The 21,356-nt window shown below is 42.0% G+C and overlaps 1 protein-coding gene across 5 annotated transcripts in view; it reads left to right on the top strand.

Moving 5' to 3' along the window:
* The window catches only part of Oxsr1 (oxidative-stress responsive 1), an 84,253-nt gene that overhangs the window by 19,639 nt on the left and 43,258 nt on the right, over positions 1-21,356 (top strand). For 3 of the 5 annotated variants that reach the window (NM_001359582.1, NM_133985.2, XM_011242932.3), the window contains 2 exons: positions 8,523-8,631; positions 18,359-18,500. In NM_001359582.1, coding sequence (NP_001346511.1) covers positions 8,523-8,631; positions 18,359-18,500 — 251 coding nt within the window. Of the gene's footprint in view, positions 1-8,522; positions 8,632-12,180; positions 12,310-18,358; positions 18,501-21,356 lie in introns of all 5 variants that reach the window. The other 2 variants (NR_045693.1, XM_030244002.1) reach the window with 2 other exon arrangements.

Below are 21,356 nucleotides of genomic sequence, written 5' to 3'. Positions count from 1 at the left end.
CTGACCTCCCTCCATCAATGCCAAACATGCACTCAGTGCTTATATATACACACATATATGTAAAATAATAAAATAAATGTAAAGTATATATTTTTAAAAGGTTAGTGATAGAAAAGTTGGGAATAGACTGTAAAGGCATTTACTGATGAAGACCTGAGTTTAACCTCTAGGACCCACAAGGTGAAAGTAAAGAAAAACTTCCCAAAATGGTTCTCTGAATGTCTGTCTGTAAGCACATCATGACAGCATGCACAGATGCATGTAAGCATGTTTTCCATCTCTCTCTATCTCTCTCTGTCTCTGTCTCTCTGTCTCTGACAACAAAAGGCAGGGATTGCCTGCCTGTCTAGAAGTTTTTCCATTGCCCCCTCCTTTCTTTTTATTTATGGTGCCAGGCAGTAGACCCAGATCTTGCCTTCCAGGCAGGGAGCAAACTGCTGAGCTGCCTCTCTGTAGAACACCACGGTCTTCATTTGAGTTGGATGACCGGTGTTGACCACCCTGAGTACTAGGGACTGACTGGAGCGAAGGGAGACATAGTAGTGAGATTCAGTATTAAACAGAGCAGATGGGACAAGTAAGCATCAACTGGAGATGACACATGCGTGGGGGCAAGCAGTGGGCGCTGTGGTGATCTTGTCACCTCTGGTAAGAAACGTAGGTTGGAGGAGAGGCTTGTAATCCTATTTCAAGATCCTGGGGTAACAGTTGCTATAGTCTTAGAGCACCATTTGAACCTTGGGCCAGCAGTGAAGGTAAAGACAGTAGGTGAATTTTGAATTAATTCTGTTAAAATAAAAATATCCAGCCGGGATACACCTTTAATCCCAGCACTTGGGAGGCAGAGGCAGGCAGATTTCTGAGTTCGAGGCCAGCCTGGTCTACAAAGTGAGTTCCAGGACAGCCAGGGCTATACAGAGAAACCCTGTCTCGAAGAAACAAAACAAAACAAAAAACCAAAACAACAACAAAAACTAAACAAACAACAAAAACATCCCTCCCCACAGTAAAGCTGGAATTTAAGAATTCTGATGTGTGGGGGCTGAAGAGATGGCTCAGTAGTTAAGAGCACTAGCTGCTATTCCAGAGGACCTAGGTTTAGTTCTCAGCAACTAGCTCTAACTCTGAACTCCAGTCTTAGGGGACCTGATGCTTTTTGCCTGTGAAGACTCCAGGTTCACATGTGGTGCACTAACATGTGCCCACAAACAGTCTTGCACATTAAAAACAATATGTAACAGTATCTATCTGCCATTTGCCTTTTTTGTTTGGTTGGAGGTGTCTGTGTACAGTGTGTGCTCTCAGTACAGAGAGGGTCAGAGCTGAGGGTTGGGAATTCAGGTCATACTCAGCTGCATAGTGATCTTGAGGCTGATCTGGGATATGCAAGTTCCTGGACCCTGTATTAGGGTTTATTGCTGTGAATAAACACCATGACCATGGCAGCTCGTAAAGGAAACATTTAACTGGGGCTGGCTTACAGTTCAGAGGTTCAGTCCATCATCACCATCATGGCAGAAAACATAGGGCCATGCAGGGAGGCATGGTGCTGGAGAAGTAGCTGAGCCTTTCACATCTGGACCAGTAGGCAGCAGGAAAAGAGTAAGACCCTGGACCTGGCTTGAGCATCTGAAACCTCAGTGCCCACCCCCAGTGATACATTTCCTGCAACAAAGTCACCTACTTCAGCAAGGCCACACTTCTTAATAGTGCTATCTGTTAGTCTATGGGGATCATTCTTACTCAAACTACCACACCCCGAAACCCATGGATTACTTTTACTTATTTTCAATTTTTAGGTTGTTTATTTGATGTGATAGATTCCATTGAAAACAAGTAGTTTCTGTTTAATAAGCGTGTTTTCAAAATATGGTTACAAGGGAATAAATAGGTTTTTATACTCTTTGTTTTAGTTAACTTTCTCCCAACCTCTCATTTCTCCCATCCCCATCTATGCCCCACTTAAACCTTTCTACTTAAAACAGAGAAAAAACAAAAAGCAAGGCTGGTGAGGTGACAGTTCAGAAAGTGAATGAAGGCCCGGGTTTGATCTGGGTGTGATATTTGCAGGAAAGTGGATGGAATTAAAAATAACTACATCAAGTGAGGGAACTCAGTACAAAAAAGCAAATGCTACGTTCTACTTCATATGTGAATCCCTGCTTGACATGTCTAAATTTGTGCTCAACTTGGAGTACCTGTAGAAACCAGGAAACTAGAAGTATGTGTGTCTGTGTCTGTGTGTCTGAAGGTCAGAGGTCAGGCTGGGCATCTTTCCTTGGCAGCTGTCAGCAGTGGCTTTTGTTTTTGATTTAAAGATCCCAGTTTTTAAAATTAAGAAAAAAACACTCTTTATGTATATGGGTGTTTGCCTCTATGTTTGTGTGCTGTGTGCCTGCCTGGTGCTCCCATAGGCCAGAAGAGACTTCACTGGGCCACCTGGGACTGGAGTTGCTGAGGCTTGTGAGACACCATGGTGGTGCAAACCCAAGTCCTTTGAAAGAGCAACTGTGCTCTTAACTGCTGAGCTAGTTCCCCTAAACATTGTTTTAGAGGCAGAATCTGTCATTGGCATGGAGCTAACAGGTTAGGGAAGGTTAGTTGGCCCGTGAGCTTTAGAGACCCAATTATCTCTTCTTCCTAGTGCTGGGGTTATCAGGCCATGTCATGTAGCTTTAGGTAAACTCTAGCATTCAGCTTAGGTCCTCTTCTTTTTAATATTAGTTTTAGGTCATAAGGCCAATAACCTACTAGGTTATTTTGTTTGTTTTTTGTTTTTTGAGATAGGGTTTCTCTGGGGACCCTGGCTGTTCTGGAACTCACTCTGTAGGCCAGGCTGGCCTGGAACTCAGAGATTTGCTTGCCTCTGCCTCTCTAGTGCACCACCTCCTGACTACTTTTGTTGTTGTTGTTGTGTTTGTTTTGTTTTCATTTCAGTGTTTATATATTTGGAGGGGGACCTATAAATAATTTACAACTCACAGTTAACTTTTCACTAGACAAGACACAGAGGCAATGGGGTCCCTATATGTAGTTAGTAATAGTGGCAGAAGAATAAAAGTGTCAAACTTCACAGATGAAAAATTTGTTAGCATTGGTACAAGAACTTCTTGAGGCATGGTTTATTTATTCTATATGGATGAAGAACTGACTCAGTTGTCTGAATGGAAAGTTGTGTAAATCATAGAAATCAAGGTGAGTTTCATAAGCAAATAAAAGCCATCATTAAGAAAGAAATGGGAGGGACTGGAGAGATGACTCGGTGGTTAAGAGCAGTAGCTGCTCTTCCAGAGAACCCAGCTTCAATTCTCAGAACCCATTTGGCAGCTCACAACTGTCTGTAACCCATGTTTTCAGGTGATCCAACTCCCACATGGACATGAATCCAGGCCAAACACCAGTGCACATAAAAAATTAATAAATAAAATTACCTTAAAAAAAGAAATGGAGCGGGGAAGGTGGTGACTCAGTCCTTTAATCCCAGCACTCGGGAGGTAGAGGCAGGTGGATCTCTGAGTTCTAGGCCAGCCTGGTCTACAAAGCAAGTTCCAGGCCAGCCAGGACTACACAGAGAAACTCTGTGTCAAAACAACAGCAACAACAAAAGGGGGGGGGGAATGGTGGGGACAAATTTAAAAGCTAAAGACACAGTACAGTGCCTGTCTATCATGTGAGGCTCTAGGTTCAAGCCTAACCAATAAATTAAGTAAATAAAGTTGTGCACGACGTGGGCGTGCATAGCACTGATCCCATCCACAGGAGGTAAAAGCAGGTGGATCACTGAGTTCCAGGCCAGCCTAGTCTACAGGCAGACCCCATTTTTAAAACATGAGAGAAAAGAAGGAAGGAAGGCTTGGCTGACTGTGAAACACGTTGAAGGAGCAATCTCGTCGGCAAGGGTAGACTTGATAGGTGGTTAAGGAGATTGTTGGAGAATTAAGTGAGGGTGATAGATGCTTGCATGGCATTTGTGTCTATTCAGAAGAGAAGCGTAACTGGAACAGGTGTTATGGAGGGGGGAGGAGATTCTACGCCTCGGGAGGAGGAGGGTTGTTGAGGAGCCTAGGCTGTCAGTCTTTACTGTCCTTGGGAGTCTCCTGCTAGAAACCTCTAGAAATAAGCAGTTTCTCAAGTTACAGCTCAGAATGTAGCCTACCATGTAAAGCTGCAGCTTGTCCCCAGGCCTTCATACTGCTTGTCACTGCTGTCCAGTCCTTTCTCTCACCACCCGCCTCAGCCAGCTTCCAAGTCTGTTGTTTACAGCTCCTCTTCACCTTTTGGCTCCTCCCTTTGGCGTATATTGCCTTTTTAACTTCTTGAAACTGGAAATTGAACCTTGGCCTGATGTGTGCTAAGCAAGCGCTCTATCACTGGGTTTTAAACTTTTATAGACAGTTCTAAGGTTGAAGATTTGTAAGAGTCCTGCTGCTCTCTCAACTTCTCTAATATGAATGTAACCATAGGTCTATACCTAAGACTGAGCTATCTATTGTTGTATGGAGAGTAGTTGTCTCTAGTCTTCATTTATTTCCTAAATTGCAGCCAGAGTGATTTGTGAATATATATTTACATATATATATATACACACATATATATATATCATATACATATGTTATATATATAACATATACATCTTATATATATATATATATTATATATATATGCTAAATTTTTAATATACTCAAAATGACCCCTGGTTCCAGGGAATTAAACAATCAAGAGGGTTTCACTGTCAGTGCGGTAGGACTTCAGAGAGCTTGCTGGTTGTGCCTCTTACTTTTTGTGCCTCTCTAGTGGACTCTTTTGATTTTTATTAAGCTATTTTTCTGTTGTCATGGTATTCTTTAACTTTTTTACCAGACTGTCAGGTTTTATGAAGGTTTGTAGTGGTTAGCAGTTGGGTGTGACACAGTTGGTACAGCAGTCACTTAATAAATACACGTATGACCTGCTCAGTCAGAGGTCTCTGCAGGTCATTGTGCTGCCGTTTGCTTCTTTGCTTTTCAGCCAGGGATTCACCAAGTAACCCTGGCTGGCCTGGACTTTTCTCTGTATAGACCAAGGTGGCCTTGAACTCAACAGCGCTCTGTGCTTCCCTTCCAGCTGCTGCGATTAGAGGCATGTGCCATCATACCTGGCCTGATGCCGATTTTGTGTTTTAATCATGCATATGTTTGTGTTTCTGTGTGGTGGTAGGTATGTGCACACACACGTGGGTACCTGCAGAGGTCAGAGATAGCAGATCCCTTTGAGTTAACGTCAGTTGTGAGCTGTCCAATGGACATGTTGGGAACAGAACTCAGGTCCTCTGCAAGAGCAGCTAGTATACATTCATAACTGCTGCCATGTCTCCAGCCCTTATGCTACCAACTTTTACCTCAAGCTGGGTTCTATTTTCTTCTTGAACTTGTGGAACCTTAAGACCCTTTGCTGACTTGAATAGGAGGTAGACTTGCAGATCAGCTGTTGGGGGCTGGGAGCTTGTAGCTAGACGTAAAAGAAGAATGTTAGGCTAAGGAAAGGGAGAAATGGGGCTTTCTTGGGTATGGATGGAGATTTTCTAAGGAAGTTATTTTCTGTTCTTTTTTATGGTTCTTTCCCAGTGGTTGTCTCAGCCCTGGGTTGGGATGACATTTGACATTTGTGTGGGATTACGCTGAAGTCTGAGTTATCTTGGCAGTCTTTTGGTAGCCACCTGAGATCCACCCAGCTTGTCTGCCTTGCTGGTGTCCTGTCCAAGATTAAGGCAGTGTAACAGTTGTGCCTTAAATCGCTCTCACATATTGTGTCATACTTAAATATTACAATGGGACTGTGAATGTGGCTCAGTTCCTAAATGCTGGGTGGGATATCACTTGTCTTTAATTCCATACTGCTCTAGTTCCTCAAAGTCTGTAGGGCTACACTGAGCTCCCAGCTCCTCCCAAAGGGCTCTTCTGTCATCCTTGCCTGTCTTAGCTGTTTGCTCCTGTTGATTCTTGTAATGTTTAATATGATTACTAATTTGCCATGTACATGCTGACCTATGTGTTCCTTTTTTGCATGCACATATCTTACCTGAAGTCCTGTCTAACTGTAAATGGGCAAGTGCTTTTTTCCTTTTCCTCTCATATTTACTGAGTTTTCTAAGTTAAGGGGCCTTGCAAAAACCTCTGCTGGTGTCTTTAGGGCTTGCAAAATATATACAAGGTCTTTGGTACGAATAAATTTGCCTTTAAGTAGAAAAGATGAAAAAAATAGCATTTACTGAGCACTTCATTTATTAGTTTTAAAGATTGAAAATAAATGCTTCTATCCAAGGCTCTAAGGCATGAGCATGAATAAATGGAGAGCTGTATAGAGCTTTCCATCCAACAGATATTTATTAGAGGTGTACATGTGTGTCAGACACAATGGTAAATGCAGAGAATCCCCTTAGTTTTTGTTGAGCTTACAGTTCTGTGGGGAGGTGTGTGCAGAATAACTCGGCAGTGAGTGTAGGAGCTAGAGATGACTCAGTGATTCTGAGCATTGCTGTCCTCCTGGGGACCCAAGGCAGGTAGCTCACAACTGCCTGTAATTTTAACATCTCCAAGTGATCCATTGCCCTCCTCTGACTTTCATTGGTACATGGGTGCATGCACGCACGTGTACACCCCAAATAAGAATAATTAAAGAATTGGTGTAGGTTCTATTTTAAGCATATACATGTGTGTAAGTGTATGCATGTATGCTTGAGTGTGTGCCTGTGTGTGCATGCACACACATGTTCATATCAGGCATCAAACTAAGGATCTAGTACATGTTTGGCAAGTACTCTACTTAAGCTTACATCTTCAGCTCCATGATGGTTGGGAAAACAGGATTTAGTAGTTGTTGGTTTTATGAGATAGGGTGTTTGTGTAACCCAGGGGGCTGGAGGAATAGGTCAGTGGTTAAGAGCTCTGGTTGCTCTTCCAGATGACCCAGGTTCAACTTCAACTCACATGGTCACTCACAAGTATCCATAAATCCAGTTCCAGGGATCTGATGCCCTCTTCTGACCTCCACAGGCACCAGGCATGCAGAGACATACATTCAGACAAAATATGCATACTCATAAAATAAAATAAATATTTAAAACAAATCTCTATGGAGCTGAATCTGTCCTCATTTCTCTTGCCTTCCCCTCCCAGGTGCTAGGACTGCACACATGTGCCAGCCCGTGTGGGAGTCTTGTTCTTGCCTTCGTGTGGCCCCAGCCTGACAGAACCAGACAGTTAAGCACATAATACTATGTAGCACTATGTATTATGTAGCACTACATAAGCACTATGTAGTATTTATTTGCTGTGAGGGAGATGGTGCACAAGAAGGTGCTTGGAGTTATGGGCTCTTGGGACTCCAGTCCAAGGCCTCTCCTTCCAGAAAAAGGAAAGTTGTTACAGTGCCTTTATTTTAATAATAATGATAGTGATGATGATGATGATGATAATAGAAGCAGCAGCTGCAACATCATCACCTGATGAACCTCAGTACCCCAGAAAAATGGTAAATGAAAAATGTTCACTGAAAGCAGATTGCTAAGTGCAGATGCTGCGGGGATATATGTAATGCAGAGGGAACCTTGGGTTTGAGGTCCAGAGGCAGAGCATGTGTGTGTCTGTGTCTGCATCATAGGAGTGGGGTCGGAAGGGACAGGGTAAGAACAGAGGGGCTGCTTTTACTCGGGGTTCTTTAAAACATTTCTGATCCTTTGTTCATTTGCATTTTATGACCCAAGATAGAATTAGGCTTTGGCACAGGGTTCACTACTCTGGATTCAGTTTATAGCTGTCCATTTCAGTGTATTTCTCTTTGGTGTAAAAATTATTAAGTCTTCTCACAAAAATCAGATGACCCGATATTTTTTAAGATAAAACAACCCCCACAAACAGACAAAAATCCTCTGCCTTCTGTTTATTAGTAATTATTCTCTGGGGCCTGATCTTCTAAGGTGGTATTCAGGGATGCCTTGTGTGATAAGCAGTGAGTATCTGTAGTTTCAGAGACTCTCAGTGCAGTGTGTACAATGAGTAGAGTCAGAAGTGATGGAGGGAAACCTCGGCAGTTTCTGGTTTAGCCTTTTTTGAGGGAAGGGTGGGGTGTTGAGACAGGGTTTCTCTGTGTAGCTGCGGCTGTCCTGGAACCCATTCTGTAGACCAGACCTCAAACTCAGAAATCTGTCTGTCTCTGCCTCCCTAGTGCTGGGATTAAAGGTGTACATCACAGCCACCTGGCCTGGTTCAGCCTTTTGAGACAGGATCTGGCTTCCTGTGCATCTTGGTCAGAGTGGTCACTAACTCTCTGACTTCGTCCTTCTTCTCAAGTCCCAGGATTAGAGAAGTGTGCTACTTTGCCTGATTCCTGGTTCCAGTGGAGCCATTCATGAAGAAATTAGTTCCTTGGAAATCCCAGAAAAGATTGTAACATAGTTCTGGGGTGGCCAGATCTAGATTTGCTTAATTATAGGGATGGTCTTAAGCTGAAATTTAGTCAACAACCATGTGTTTTTTTCTTTGTAGAAAGAAATCCAGGCCATGAGCCAATGCCATCATCCTAACATTGTGTCTTACTACACATCTTTTGTGGTAAAGGATGAGCTGTGGCTCGTCATGAAGCTGCTAAGTGGAGGTGAGTAGACTACAGTAGAATGCTGTTTTATTAGGTTAAAAATGTAATATTTTCCAGTACTCAGGAAGCAGAGGCAGACAGATCTCTGTGAGTTCAAGGCCAGCTTGATCTACATATCAAGTTCCAGGTCAGCCTGAGCTACTTCTTCAATGTGATCCTCTCTAAAAAAATAATTAAATAAAAAGTTTTTTCATCCTGATAGGGTTTTGGGGATATTTTGCGTTTGAGGAGATACTGAGAATGCAGTTTCAATAAAAACAAATGCTAGGACCCTGATATAGCTGTCTCTTGTGAGACTATGCCAGGGCCTAGCAAACACAGAAGTGGATGCTCACAGTCAGCTATTGGATGGATCACAGGGCCCCCAATGGAGGAACTAGAGAAAGTACCCAAGGAGCTGAAGGGGTCTGCAACTCTATAGGTGGAACAACAATATGAACTAACCAGTACCCCGGAGCTCTTGTCTCTAGCTGCATATGTATCAAAAGATGGCCTAGTCGGCCATCACTGGAAAGAGAGGCCCATTGGACTTGCAAACTTTATATGCCCCAGTACAGGGGAATGCCAGGGCCAAAAAGTGGGAGTGGGTGGGTAGGGGAGTAGGGGGGGGAGGGTATGGGGGACTTTTGGGATAGCATTGGAAATGTAAATGAGGAAAATACCTAATAGAAAATATAAAAAAAAAACCAAAAAACAAATGCTAGTGTGTAGCTGGGATAGGTTAACACTTTCCATTTGGCCATTTGGCCTCTGACATCTCTTAACTTAGTATGGTTTCCTCCACCTTCCTTTCAGGACATAAACTGATTGAGAGATTTTGTCCATTTAAGTTGATTTATTTGATTCTTCTGTTTTGATGTCACCTATAGTCTCTATGTCTATTTCTAGCATACGAAGCATTAGATTGAAAGTTCAGCTTGATCAAATTCAGGCCAAGTATTGACCATTCCACAGTGCATCACATCAGGGAGTGTTTCCTGTCTAACTGGGTCTTTAATAGTAACATTTATTTTGTTTGCTTAAGATTGTGACAACCCAGCCGGGCATGGTGGCGCATGCCTTTAATCCCAGCACTTGGGAGGCAGAGGCAGGCGGATTTCTGAGTTCAAGGCCAGCCTGGTCTACAGAGTGAGTTCCAGGACAGCCAGGGCTACACAGAGAAACCCTGTCTCGAAAAACCAAAACCAAACCAAAACAAACAAACAAAAAGATTGTGACAACTCAGGACTCTCTATGAAAACTATTTTCTTGTAGCTATCAGGTAATCTGTGAAATGAAACTTTGACACTATTTTCTATATCCCTTAGGACTTACATTTTATTATTTTAGCATTTAGTCCTTGTTTAAATCAAGTAATTCATTAGAAGTTATTTTTATTGCTGCATTGTTTCTTTTGTAAATATAAGGTGATTGTTTTTTAAGATTTATTTCTTTTTTGTATATGGGTAAACTAACTGTCTTCATGTACACCAGAGGAGGACATTGGATCCCAATACTGATGGTTGTGAGCCACCATGTGGTTGCTGGGAATTGAACTCAGGACCTCTGGAAGTGCAGCCAGTGCTCTTAACCTCTGAGCCATCTCACCTGCTCTCCTGGTTTTTTTTTTTTTTGTTTGTTTTGTTTTGTTTTTGTTTGTTTGTTTGTGTGTTTTAAAAGAGGAACCTCGCCTTTTTAACTGAGGCTCTTTAATCTCTATTATAGTTCCCATTAAAAGGGCAGAGTAAAAAGATTGAGGGCAGGTAAGATGGCGCAGCTGGTGAAACACTTGCTGTGAGGTGTAAGCCTAGTGCTTTCTTGGGTCTCTGGGACCTGTGTGAAGGCTGGATGCGAGCGCAGCTCCGTAAGGGTGTCCTCTGACCACATGTGCACTGGAGCATACAAGCTGCCCTCAGGAGCAAAGAAACATTCAAGCATATATAAGGATTGGTGCTGGCCTAGAGAGAACCGGCTTAGTTAAGACAGTTCGTTGCTGTTGCAGAAGGCTGCTTTCTCTCCCAGCAGCTACGTGGTAGCCTACAGCCACCCACAACTCCAGTTCCTGGAGAGCCAATGCCTTCTGACCTCCAGGGATACCAGGCATGGATGTAGTGCATATTTATACACTGATGTAAAATACTCACACATAAAGCAAAACAATTGATTGTCGAGCTTGGTATGATGGTTCATGCCTGTAATCTTAGCATATGAGCATATAAGAGGCTACGGCAGGAAGATTTCAATCTGGGGCAGGCTTAGAATGGTGTCCTTGCTATTTGATTCACACCCCCTCTCTCTCCTTTCCTTCCCTTCCCCGCTTTGTTCGTGTATATGTTCGAGTGTACATGTGCACACACATGTTGATGTTTTTGTGTGTTTATATTAACTTTAATTTTTTATTTTTTAGATGCCCCGCCTTCCTTGTTTTGAGACAGGGTCTTTCATTGCCCTGGTCTTTGCCAAGTAGCCTAGGCTGGCTGGCCGGTAAACCACTGGGTCTTATAATCCCTACCCAGTAATCTCTGCTGCACTTGTAATGCCTACCCAGGGCTAGGGCTTTGGTATGCTCACCACATCCAGCCTTTGCTTTCAAGTGGGTTCTGGGAGCCGAGCTCAGGTCCTGGTGCTTGCTCTTTTATTGGCTGAGCTGTCTTCCCAGTCATATTCAGAATTTCTCAGGTTCACGTTTGTATCCCTTTTCCCCTGATCTATAGTCAGCCAATATTCTAAGAAGTGTTGACATTTCTTCTCAAGACTGGCCTTACACAGCTTAACTTAAGTGCTTGCAGAGTCCAGTGCTCTTAGAGCTTGGAAATACTGTATGTTACAAATAAATCATAATTTCACAATAATATTTTCTATTGGATATAATATAAATTTGTACAACTTAATATTATACTTGAATCTGATTTCTCTTGCACAGAAAATGTTGATTCCTCCAGTATTAGAATAATTATGTATTTTTTTCTTGTAGAATATATATAATATATACAAGTACATGGACATTTAGCATGTATAGATTGAACTTTTTTAGTGTTATCTGTAGACACATGCTATTTATAGTGATATATCTATTTTTCCTCCTTTGGTAAGGCTCGGGTTTGAATGTGTAGCATAGTTGGGAGGACTTGTGAGTGATAGGGCCTCAGCCTTCCCGTCCCGTGTTGCTTAGTTTCTGTGTGCCTGCCTGTGGGTTTTTGTAAGAGAATGTGAGTTTCCATCTTACAGTGTGTCATTGTAGAAAAAAGAATCCACATTTACTTAATTTGCAGTTTTGGTGTGATATTTTACTTCATAATTCCTCAGAGAAACATAGGCTTTAGAATAAAATATACCTTTCTCTTTAGAAAGTGTCTCTCACTGGAAGAGCATTTCAGGTCTTTTGACTGAGCATGCCTTCCTGTGCTCCTGGGTGTTGATAAGGGTGCCCGGAGCTGGTAGACAAGAAGGTCTCCCTCTGTGCTTTCGTGTGGGTGGTGCACAAAGCAGCTTACTTATACTGGGAGCCTGCCCTTGCTGTCTGATGCTTTCAGCCTAGCCAGAATCACCTTTTTGTTTTAATCCCATTAGTGACACACTGGAGAAACTGGATTGCTTTGTTAAAGGCCCGTTTCATATGATGGTTGCTAACACCAACCACCTTTCAAGATGGTGGTCAAGCATGGTTCTTTTCAGTATGGACAGATATGGGATCATTAGGTAATATTGTATCTTTTGTTATTGATCACCTATAGCACAATTGTCTTTATTTGTGATTTATAAATATGTATGATATAGAGTTTTCCATGTTTTGAAAAACAGTTTCATGATAAATGGGAGTGTCTGCTTAATTCCCATCACTTTCCTATGTGCTCACCCGTCTTTTCTACACTCTGTCCTGCAACGAGAAACAGTAACTGTCTGGTTAAAGATCCCTGTTCCTCTCTAGGATTCTGATCACAGGCAGGTTGGATGTGAAAAGGATAAAGTATTTTTTAATTTGCTTGTTTTCTTTCCTTGTCTTCGGTTTCCTGGGTCAGTGTCTGATTTTTCCAACCTAGCACTAGGATACTTAAAGTGTGCCCTAGTCATAATTCTTTATATAATTACATATATTTTTATAAGTCAGCATTATCTTAATATATATCTATGTATATTATGATATATAATATGTAAATATATAGATTTAAATAGGAAAAGTTCTATGTTTTTTAAGATGGTGAAATCTTTTACTGTTATAGAAGGAATGTTTAAACTTAATAGGTATATTAAGCCATATTTAAAAAACAAAAACTAGAACTATATTCACCATATTTGTATACACACACACACACACACACACACACACACACATATACATATGTATATATACACACATACATACATATATTTTTTACCTTACATTAAGGAATTTTATTCTGGTATTTCCAGCAATAAGAAAAAAACACTATATATGTTTAGTTTAAATTAATTTTTTATTGGTTTTGTTTTGGGGGTAGAGTCTCTATATAGTGTTGGCATTTATTAGTATTCTGATAAATCTTTAGACCCATTTTCTGTCCAAATATCTGTTTCTGCAATTTGTTAGCTCGACACTGCAGTGAAAGACTTCCAGAAATCCAGGTAGCTGGGGCTATCAAGTTATTCTCTGACCTCAACCCACTTGCACGTACCATATTCATACATGTACATGGAAGTAGATAAAATGAATCCAAGTGCTTAAGGAAAATTCCGAGAGGAAGGAACGCAAGTACCTACAATTATTAAAGGATTATGTATAGAATTACAGACATCTAATTTAGATGCATTTTTCTAGAGAGTAAGGTATTTTGTTGTTTATAACCATCCTTTGTCATATTCTTATAGATGAAAATATGGGTAATCCCCTTTTCTAAGCATTAAAATTCTAATAGTGATATGCTTTGCATGTTTAACAATAATTTTTGAGTTTTTAGTTTTTTGACACCTATTGGCTTATAATGGAATACTGAGCTAAAGAAAGTTTGGGCCCCATTAAAGCTCAGTGGCTCAGAAACATCTTAGGAGTGGCAGAAGTCGTTGCAGGTTAAGGACATAGTTGAGTGGTAGAATGATTGACTAGCATGGGCAATGCCATAGCTAGCAAAGTTTAAAAATGAGTTTATTTTTGTTTTTAAATCGAATCTTTCCATAATAGTAAAGTGAGAGCAGCGGGCTGATTGGTTCACGTGATTGAGTGAGTTGCCAGTTTAACAGGCTCAGCGGCTAGCCTAGCTCAGCAGCTGCCTCACTATAGTCCATATTGTTATTTTCTTTAAAATGTCATTAACATTTTTTACTTTTTATTAGATATAATTATTTCTATGTATTAGTGTATCATGTGTGTGCAGTGTCCACAGAAGTCAGAAGAGGGCATTGGATTCCTTGGAACTGGAGACGGTTGTGAACCCCCATGCGGGTGCTGGGAACTGAACCTAGGCTCTCTGCAAGAGCAGTGAGTGCTCCTAACCACTGAGCTGTGTCTTGTCAGCACTGTTCTGATCATCAGCATGATTTCCTTGGACAGGTTAGAAAACCTCTCTGTGCTCAGGTTGTGACGGCACACAGATTATTTGGGGAGTGGAAGGGCTGTATTTTTAACTTTTTGCTTTGTTACAATATTTGTACTAAATCTCATTTTCAGTATTTTGTTTGCTTTATTTTAAAAATGCTTGGGCCTTATTTATTTTTCTTTTGAACATTTCTTTTTGAGATAGGTTTTCATATAGTATAAGGCTGGCCTCCTCCAACGTGGTGTGTAATGAGGCTGACCTCCTATTCATTCAGTCTCCGGTGCTGGGGTTACAAGAGACCCCCATACTTGGTTTATGCATCGCTGGGGATCAAACCCAGACTCATACCTGCTAGGTGAGCACCTGACCAACAGTGGGTTGCAGAGCACATGGCGTTTGATGGATAGCTGTCATCAGAGCAGTGTAGGTTGTTACAGTGTCTGTTAGAGTGGGACTTCTTGGGCTCATTTTTATGTAATGACAGTTTATAGAGTCCCGGAGTCCACTGTTTCTCTTTTGTTGTCGTTGTTTGTTTTGGTTTTGTTTTCTCTGTACACGATTCCTTGCAGATTGTGGTTAGGAGTGCACACTCTTGCAGCTAGTCCCCAAGTCCCGACTTTAGTAAACTGGGTTAATTGTGCTGTCAGTGATCCTCGTTAGTTTCCTTTGGTTACCATGTTTATCTACATCTTTGTTGCGGTTCACATGAACACTTCTGTGTAACTGTAATGTTTGAGGAGAGAAGATTGTAATCACCATCACTGAGTTAAATCTGTATGTTGTTGAATAAATCAAATGGATAGCTCTGTTGTATATGTTCTCACTAGTTCCCATGTCAGCCTGACACATTAGGGTCATATGGGAAAAAGGAATCTTAATCCAGAAAATGCTTCCATTTGCCAACAGGATTGGGCTCTCTCTCTCTCTCTCTCTCTCTCTCTCTCTCTCTCTCTCTCTCTCTCTCTCTCTCATGTTTTGAGATGGGGTTTCTCTGTGTAGCCCTGGTTGTCCTGGAACTATCTTTGGAGAACAGGCTAGCCTTGAACACAGAGTTCTGCATGTTTCTGCCTCTCGAGTGTTGAGATTGAAAGAGTGCAGCACCACTGCAGGCCTGTGGTGTGTTTTCTTGATTAATGATGGGAAGGGTCCATCTCACTGTGGTGGTCCAACCCGTATGGGTGCTATGAGAAAGCACCTTTCTTGGCCCCTGTGTCAGCTCCTGCCTCCAGCTTTTTGCCCTGTGTGAGTTCCTGTCCTGGCTGGCCTCAGCAGTGGAGTGTGAATTGAAAGCTGTAAGTTGAAATAATTTTTCCTCACGCTGTATGTTTCCTCACAGCAATAGCAATCCTAAGTCAGACCATGTACTCTTTTGCTATGTCAGGCTCCTTGAAGTCAGCAAACATATCAGATCGTGTCTTTTTTCTTTTATTTTGAAATATAGTGTCTGTATGTAGTACTGGCTGTCGCAGACTTCATGTAGATCAGGCTGGCCCAGAACACACAGAGATCTGCCTGCTTCTGCCTCCCAGCTGTGGGATTAAAGGCCTGTGCCACTGTGGCTGACATACATATCTTATTTTGTAACAAGTTCTACATAATAATATAATATGACTTCCTTGAGGTTATTTATTTATTTATTTATGTTTTGTTTTGCTTTATGGTGTTTTGAGATAGAAGCTCATTGTGGGTAATCTGGAATTCCGTGTATAGTACAGGCTGGCCTTGAACTTACGACAGACCTCCTGCCTGCGCCTTGAGTGCTAGGAATAAAGCATGGGCAGAATTGTCAAAGGAATACATTCTGTTGATTTTAAATTCTATCAGGAGTTTTCCCATTTCCAGTCTTTATTTTAAAAGTTCTTAAAGTTTCAAACACGGGACTTTATCTCTTCACTGGACAGTTCCTGGGCCTTTTGGAGTGAACACACATGCAGTCTCTTTTGATTGATTTGGTCACTTTTCTTCAGGGTTTAGTAATAAACTCAAGGGAGCTGAACTTTTCCCTAGACCCTCTGGATTACACTTTATAAACTCCAGTGTCAGGGAAGGGAAAGCTGTCCTATAATAATGTGCTAGGAAGTGCTATGTAGCATTTAGAACCTCTCTGGTTCCTTATCTCTAGACAGAATAAAGTGCCTGTCACCTGCTGGAAGTCCTGAGTGTAGTGGGCTGGCTCCCAGAGGCAGAGTAATGAGACTCTCACTTGCAACCAGTTCTGCCCTCTTTCCTCCCCTCCCTTCTCTTCATATGGCATGGGTGCTGGAACTCCAGGTAGGGAGTGCTTTCTTTTTTATTTCTTATTTTAAGCCTGTATTACAGTGTGTAGCTCTGGCTGGCCTGGAATGCACTCTGTAGACCCTGACTCAGTGACTCACCTGTCTCTGTCTCCAAGAGCAGCCGGGGAATCACTTCCTGAATTGGTCCTTCAGGCACTGAAGTTCATTTTCTCTAGTCTGCTTTCTTTTTAAGAAGGTCGTTACCCTCCTTCTTATCTCTTGTGTCTTTTCTTCCTACTTAGTCTGGAGGGAATGTTGCCCACAGAGGTGTCAGGCTTGACCACATCTGTATTCTGTCATGGATGTCTTCTGTGGACTGCTCCAGAGGCTTAAAAGCCTTCTAGAAGCCTTAGCACAGGATTTAGTGTCAGTTCTTTTTTTTCCTTAAGCACTTGGCTTCTGGTGGTGGTGGAGGTGGTGGTGGTGGTGATGGTGATGGTGTTGGTGTTATTATTGCATCAGGCGTATTGAGTCGTGGAATTACTTTGTTTGACAGGGGACGTTTGAGGCTGTATCTCCTATAGTTAAGGTTGCTGTTGAGCTCTCTGTTGTCACTGAGCATGTCCTTCAACTCCTGCCCTCCCGCTGTACTGTCCACATTCCAATATTATGTTTATGAGCCACTGCACCTGACTCAAGTCATTGGTTCTAAAAGAAGCTTGTGGTGACAGTACAGTGCTTTGGTCTTGGGAACTGAGGCTAGGGCACTCTACCACCAAGCTGCACCACTGGCCCCGTGGATTACGATTTCTATGTGTTTAAATTAAGTTCTTCAGGTGAGTTAAGCAAGAGTATGCAGCATAGTGCATTTTCGGTGGGACCTAGTGGCTTTATTTTATTGAAGAAAGATTTTAGAGAAAGAGGGAGACTGTAGGTGGTAAGCAGTGGGAGGAGACCAGTGGAGTTGTTTCTATGTGTTCCTGAGTCTCTGGAGAGGTTTTGAGTGTGAGAAGTTTGGTTGTCAGTGTTGTGTGAGCTCAGCTGCTGTGCATGTTGAGCAGCATCCTCACCTGGAGGGGAGCTGGCTGGGCTGCTGAGACATCTGGGCGTTACTCCAGGGGGAGCTGAAGTTGCTTTTATTCCTGGCTTCACCTTTGCCTTACCCAGTTTATTTATGATCGTTATATTAGGGTTCTCGAGAGTAACAACTTACAGAGGTGATCTCTCTTTCTCTCTCTCTCTCACTCTCTTTCGCAGGCTGTGGTCCAGCTAATCCCCAACAGTGGCTACCTATGAACAAAAGGTCCAAGAATCTGGTAGATGTTCAATCCAGCAGTTTGGACGAATGAGCTGGTTTCTAGATGTCTGATGCCAGTGAAGGAGTGGGTTTGCTAGCGATGGCAAGGGCAAGCAGACAGAGTGAAGCTTCCATGTCCTTATGTAGACTTCCAGCAGGAGGTGTGTCCAGATTAGAGATCTGGATTAGAAGTAGACCTTCCTATTTCAAATTAAGCAAAAATCCCTTACAGATGTGGCCCTCCATTTTGGGGTTATAGTTAATTTGGATGTAGTCAAGTTGACAACCAAGAATAGCTTTGATTTTTACTTTCCATGTGTTTCTTCATTGATCTGACTTGTATTTCAATTGTATTTTTACATTCTTAGTTATAAAATACTACACAGTCTAGGTTGAACACTTCTTTGGTTTGTGATATTTTGTATTAGAGTGTTACTGATTGGTGTGGTTTACCCAGGAGATTCTTCAGAGATGACTAGAAATCCTACACTAACCTTTCCAAGTTCTCATTAGAGATCTAAAGGACTTGCTGGTGTAGCATACCATGGGGCATAATAACTCTCTGTTTTAGGTTGGAATTTCCAGTTTGAAGCATCTGTATTTCCTTGTATTTGCTATTTTTTCCTTTCTTTCTTACATAATTTATTTGATGTGAATGTTTTAAGTGGTTTGAGTTATTATTGAATGAGCTAAAATTTTTAGAGGGCTGTGTTTTCTGTTTTCAGGTTCTGTTCTGGATATTATTAAACACATTGTGGCAAAGGGGGAACATAAGAGTGGAGTTCTGGACGAGCCAACCATTGCTACAATCCTCCGAGAAGTCTTAGAAGGACTGGAGTACCTGCATAAGAATGGGCAGATTCACAGGTGCGTCAAGGTCTCCTTCCTCATCCATAGGAGGGCGGGCTGTGCTTTGTCTCACTGAGAATACTTCCTTTCATTTATGAATTTGTTTTATTTCTGAGCCCCGTACTTTCTGCATTGCTAGTTTTAGTTTGTTTTGCTTGTTACAGTATGAATTATACAACCTATAATTATTAAGAAAGTGATAAATATTAAAATACCAAACAAAAAGTAAGCCAGTTATGTTGGCACATGCCTTTAAACTCAGCCCTTGGGAGGCAGAGGCAGGCGGATGTCTATTGAGTTTGAGGACAAGCTGGTCTACATGCAGGTTTGAGGACAGCCAGGGCTAGATAGTAAGGCCCTCTCCCAAAGAACAAACAAACAAACAAACAAACAAACATGGTAAAGATTTTAGTAAAGTTAGAAAATGAAAAAAAAAAAAAGACAATTTACTTTCTGCCAAGTAGACACTCACTGGTTTGGAATATTGGTTTCCATTTTCTTTTCTGTTTCTTAAAGTGCATAAGATAATGGTACTTAACATCATTTTCTCTCATTTTTGAGGTGCTAGGGGTTGAACTCAGGCTCTCATTCATGTTCTACAAGTATTTACAGCAGAGCTATATATTGCTAGCTGTAAAAAGAACCCCAACAAAATACCATTCCAACTTTTAAAAGTTTTGCTTAGTTGCCCATGCACTCCTGATCCCTTTGCCTTACCTGTGCAGACCCTGGAGTCACAGACACGCACCACCTTGTCCACACTGTCTATTGCTCTTCTCATTTTATTCTTATATCTTTTTAAAATTATCTAATTTGTTTATTTTATTTATATGAGTACACTGCGGCTGTCTTCAGACATCAGAAGAGGGCATCAGATCCCATTAAAGATGGTTGTGAGCCACCATGTGGTTGATGGGAATTGAACTCAGAACTTCTAGAAGAGCAGTCAGTGCTTTCAACCATCTCTGAGCTGTCTCTCCAGCCCTATATTTATATCTTAGATATTGTGAGCCCCTCTTCCCTGTGCAGGCTGCTGTCTGGTCTGGGGCAGTTGTTACTGCTTTTGGAAGTGGAAGGGTTTTCCCTAAGCCATCTTTTGCTGCCTGGTAGGGAATTGGCATACACAGGAGGATTAGGGTTTTTAGTAGCACTTTCAACATTTTTATAAAGGATGCTTCTTGAAGTTTTCTCCTATTTCTCTATCACTAAATGAGCAAGCAGACAAACCAATAAATAAAATTTCATTTTTGTATTTATGTATGCATGTATGCATGCATGCATGCATATATGTAGCTGAGTAAATAACTTTGTAATCATAAATGTCATGTGTATCCTGGTTTATAGCTGACAATAACCAACCATCTTGACTTCAGATACCTGAGAAAAGCATCAGAAACAGTCGCAGAGACGTTTCATATTGTTAGGTCTATCAGAGACAGTTGCAGAGAAGCCTCAGATTGTCAGGCCCACTTGGAACAGTTGAGATCCTTTGGGAAAACATTTTAGACTTTATTTAATAATTATTCTTTCACAGTTTAATACATGTATGCAGTGAACCTCTTCCTGCCCCATTGTCCTCTCACTCCTTTCACTTGACCCCCTGCTTGTTTGAGCATAGTTATGGGGTTACTTACTTGATGGAAGCCAGTTAGCAGTGGCTACACAATTTAGGAATGCAGCCCTCCCTCTCTCTGCAATCAAATTGCTTGTAGCCCATCAAGGAGGCCTTATGAACCCTTCTCCAACCATAATGAAATGTGTGTATGGAGAGGATGTCATAGTCCCTGGAACTGCAGTTACAGGTTCTTGAGAAGCGCCTGATTGTGGGTAGTAGTGACCAAACTTGGGCCCTCTACCAAAGCAGAGTGCACTCTACATTGAGCCAGCTCTCATTGAGCCAGCTCTCAACTCAGTCCTTCGGATATATCTCATTAACTTGTAGCCACCATTGTGCCACTGTTATGTCAGTGTTAACTGTGTAACTCCCATGCCCTGCAGAGTGCTTTCTCTCTCGCTGTTCTCAGGAAGAGGGAGAGGGACAGGGACAGGGGAAGGGACAGACAGACATAGATACACACAGACACACATGAAGACGAGGAGGAGGAGGAGGAGGAAGAGGTCTTCATCATCTGTCCTTCTGTGAGATCATCTGAAGAAAGTTCCCAGAGTCTCTGGTTCTGGGCACACCTCTGATATATTATTAACAAATGTCCAGAGAGATTCCTGACGATAATCAATCTCAAACCCTCTTTGAGATGTTCCCGCTTCTGGGTTAGGTTTTAACTGTTTCACTGTATTGCTGTTGGGCACACAGATAGTTTTGAATGTATGGTTCCCTCCCTCCCTCCCTCCCTTCCTCCCTTCCTCCCTCCCTCCCTCCCTCCCTCCCTCCCTCCCTCCCTCCCTCCCTCCCTCTCTCCCTCCCTGTGTGTTGATTTGTAGATTATCTTTCCTTTTCTGTCTCTTGGGCTGGCTGCTTTTTCATGGATGATAGCATGTTTGCTTTTGACTCAGATTTCTGAAAACACTCTTGATTTTTTTTTTCTTGTCTGTCCTTTAGGTTAATAATTCTGTCTTGAAATTAAAAATTGTTCTGCTATCATCAATCTGCTTCTAGTAGGGTGACTCCCAGTAGAATTTTCAGTAATCCCTTCATCCTCTCTCCCTCCCTCCTCCCTTCACCTGCCTGTCCTCTTCCTCGTCCTCTGTCTTCCCCAGCCTCCTCTTCTAGTGTGTGCTCACTGCCTGTTTCTCCTGTACTTGGTTTACGTTTGTGATGGTTTGAAGTCCGATGAACGAGTAGAGGAATACTCACATAGCACTAGCTGCTGACTTGTGCTTGTCTGCGGATCTTAGGCTGTTTCTTTGCGGAAG

Source organism: Mus musculus, chromosome 9 (assembly GCF_000001635.26).
Source record: "Mus musculus strain C57BL/6J chromosome 9, GRCm38.p6 C57BL/6J".
In the NCBI taxonomy this organism is placed as follows: Eukaryota; Metazoa; Chordata; class Mammalia; order Rodentia; family Muridae; genus Mus; species Mus musculus.
Note: the sequence above shows the minus strand (reverse complement) of the source record. Positions and strands in the feature narration are given on the sequence as shown.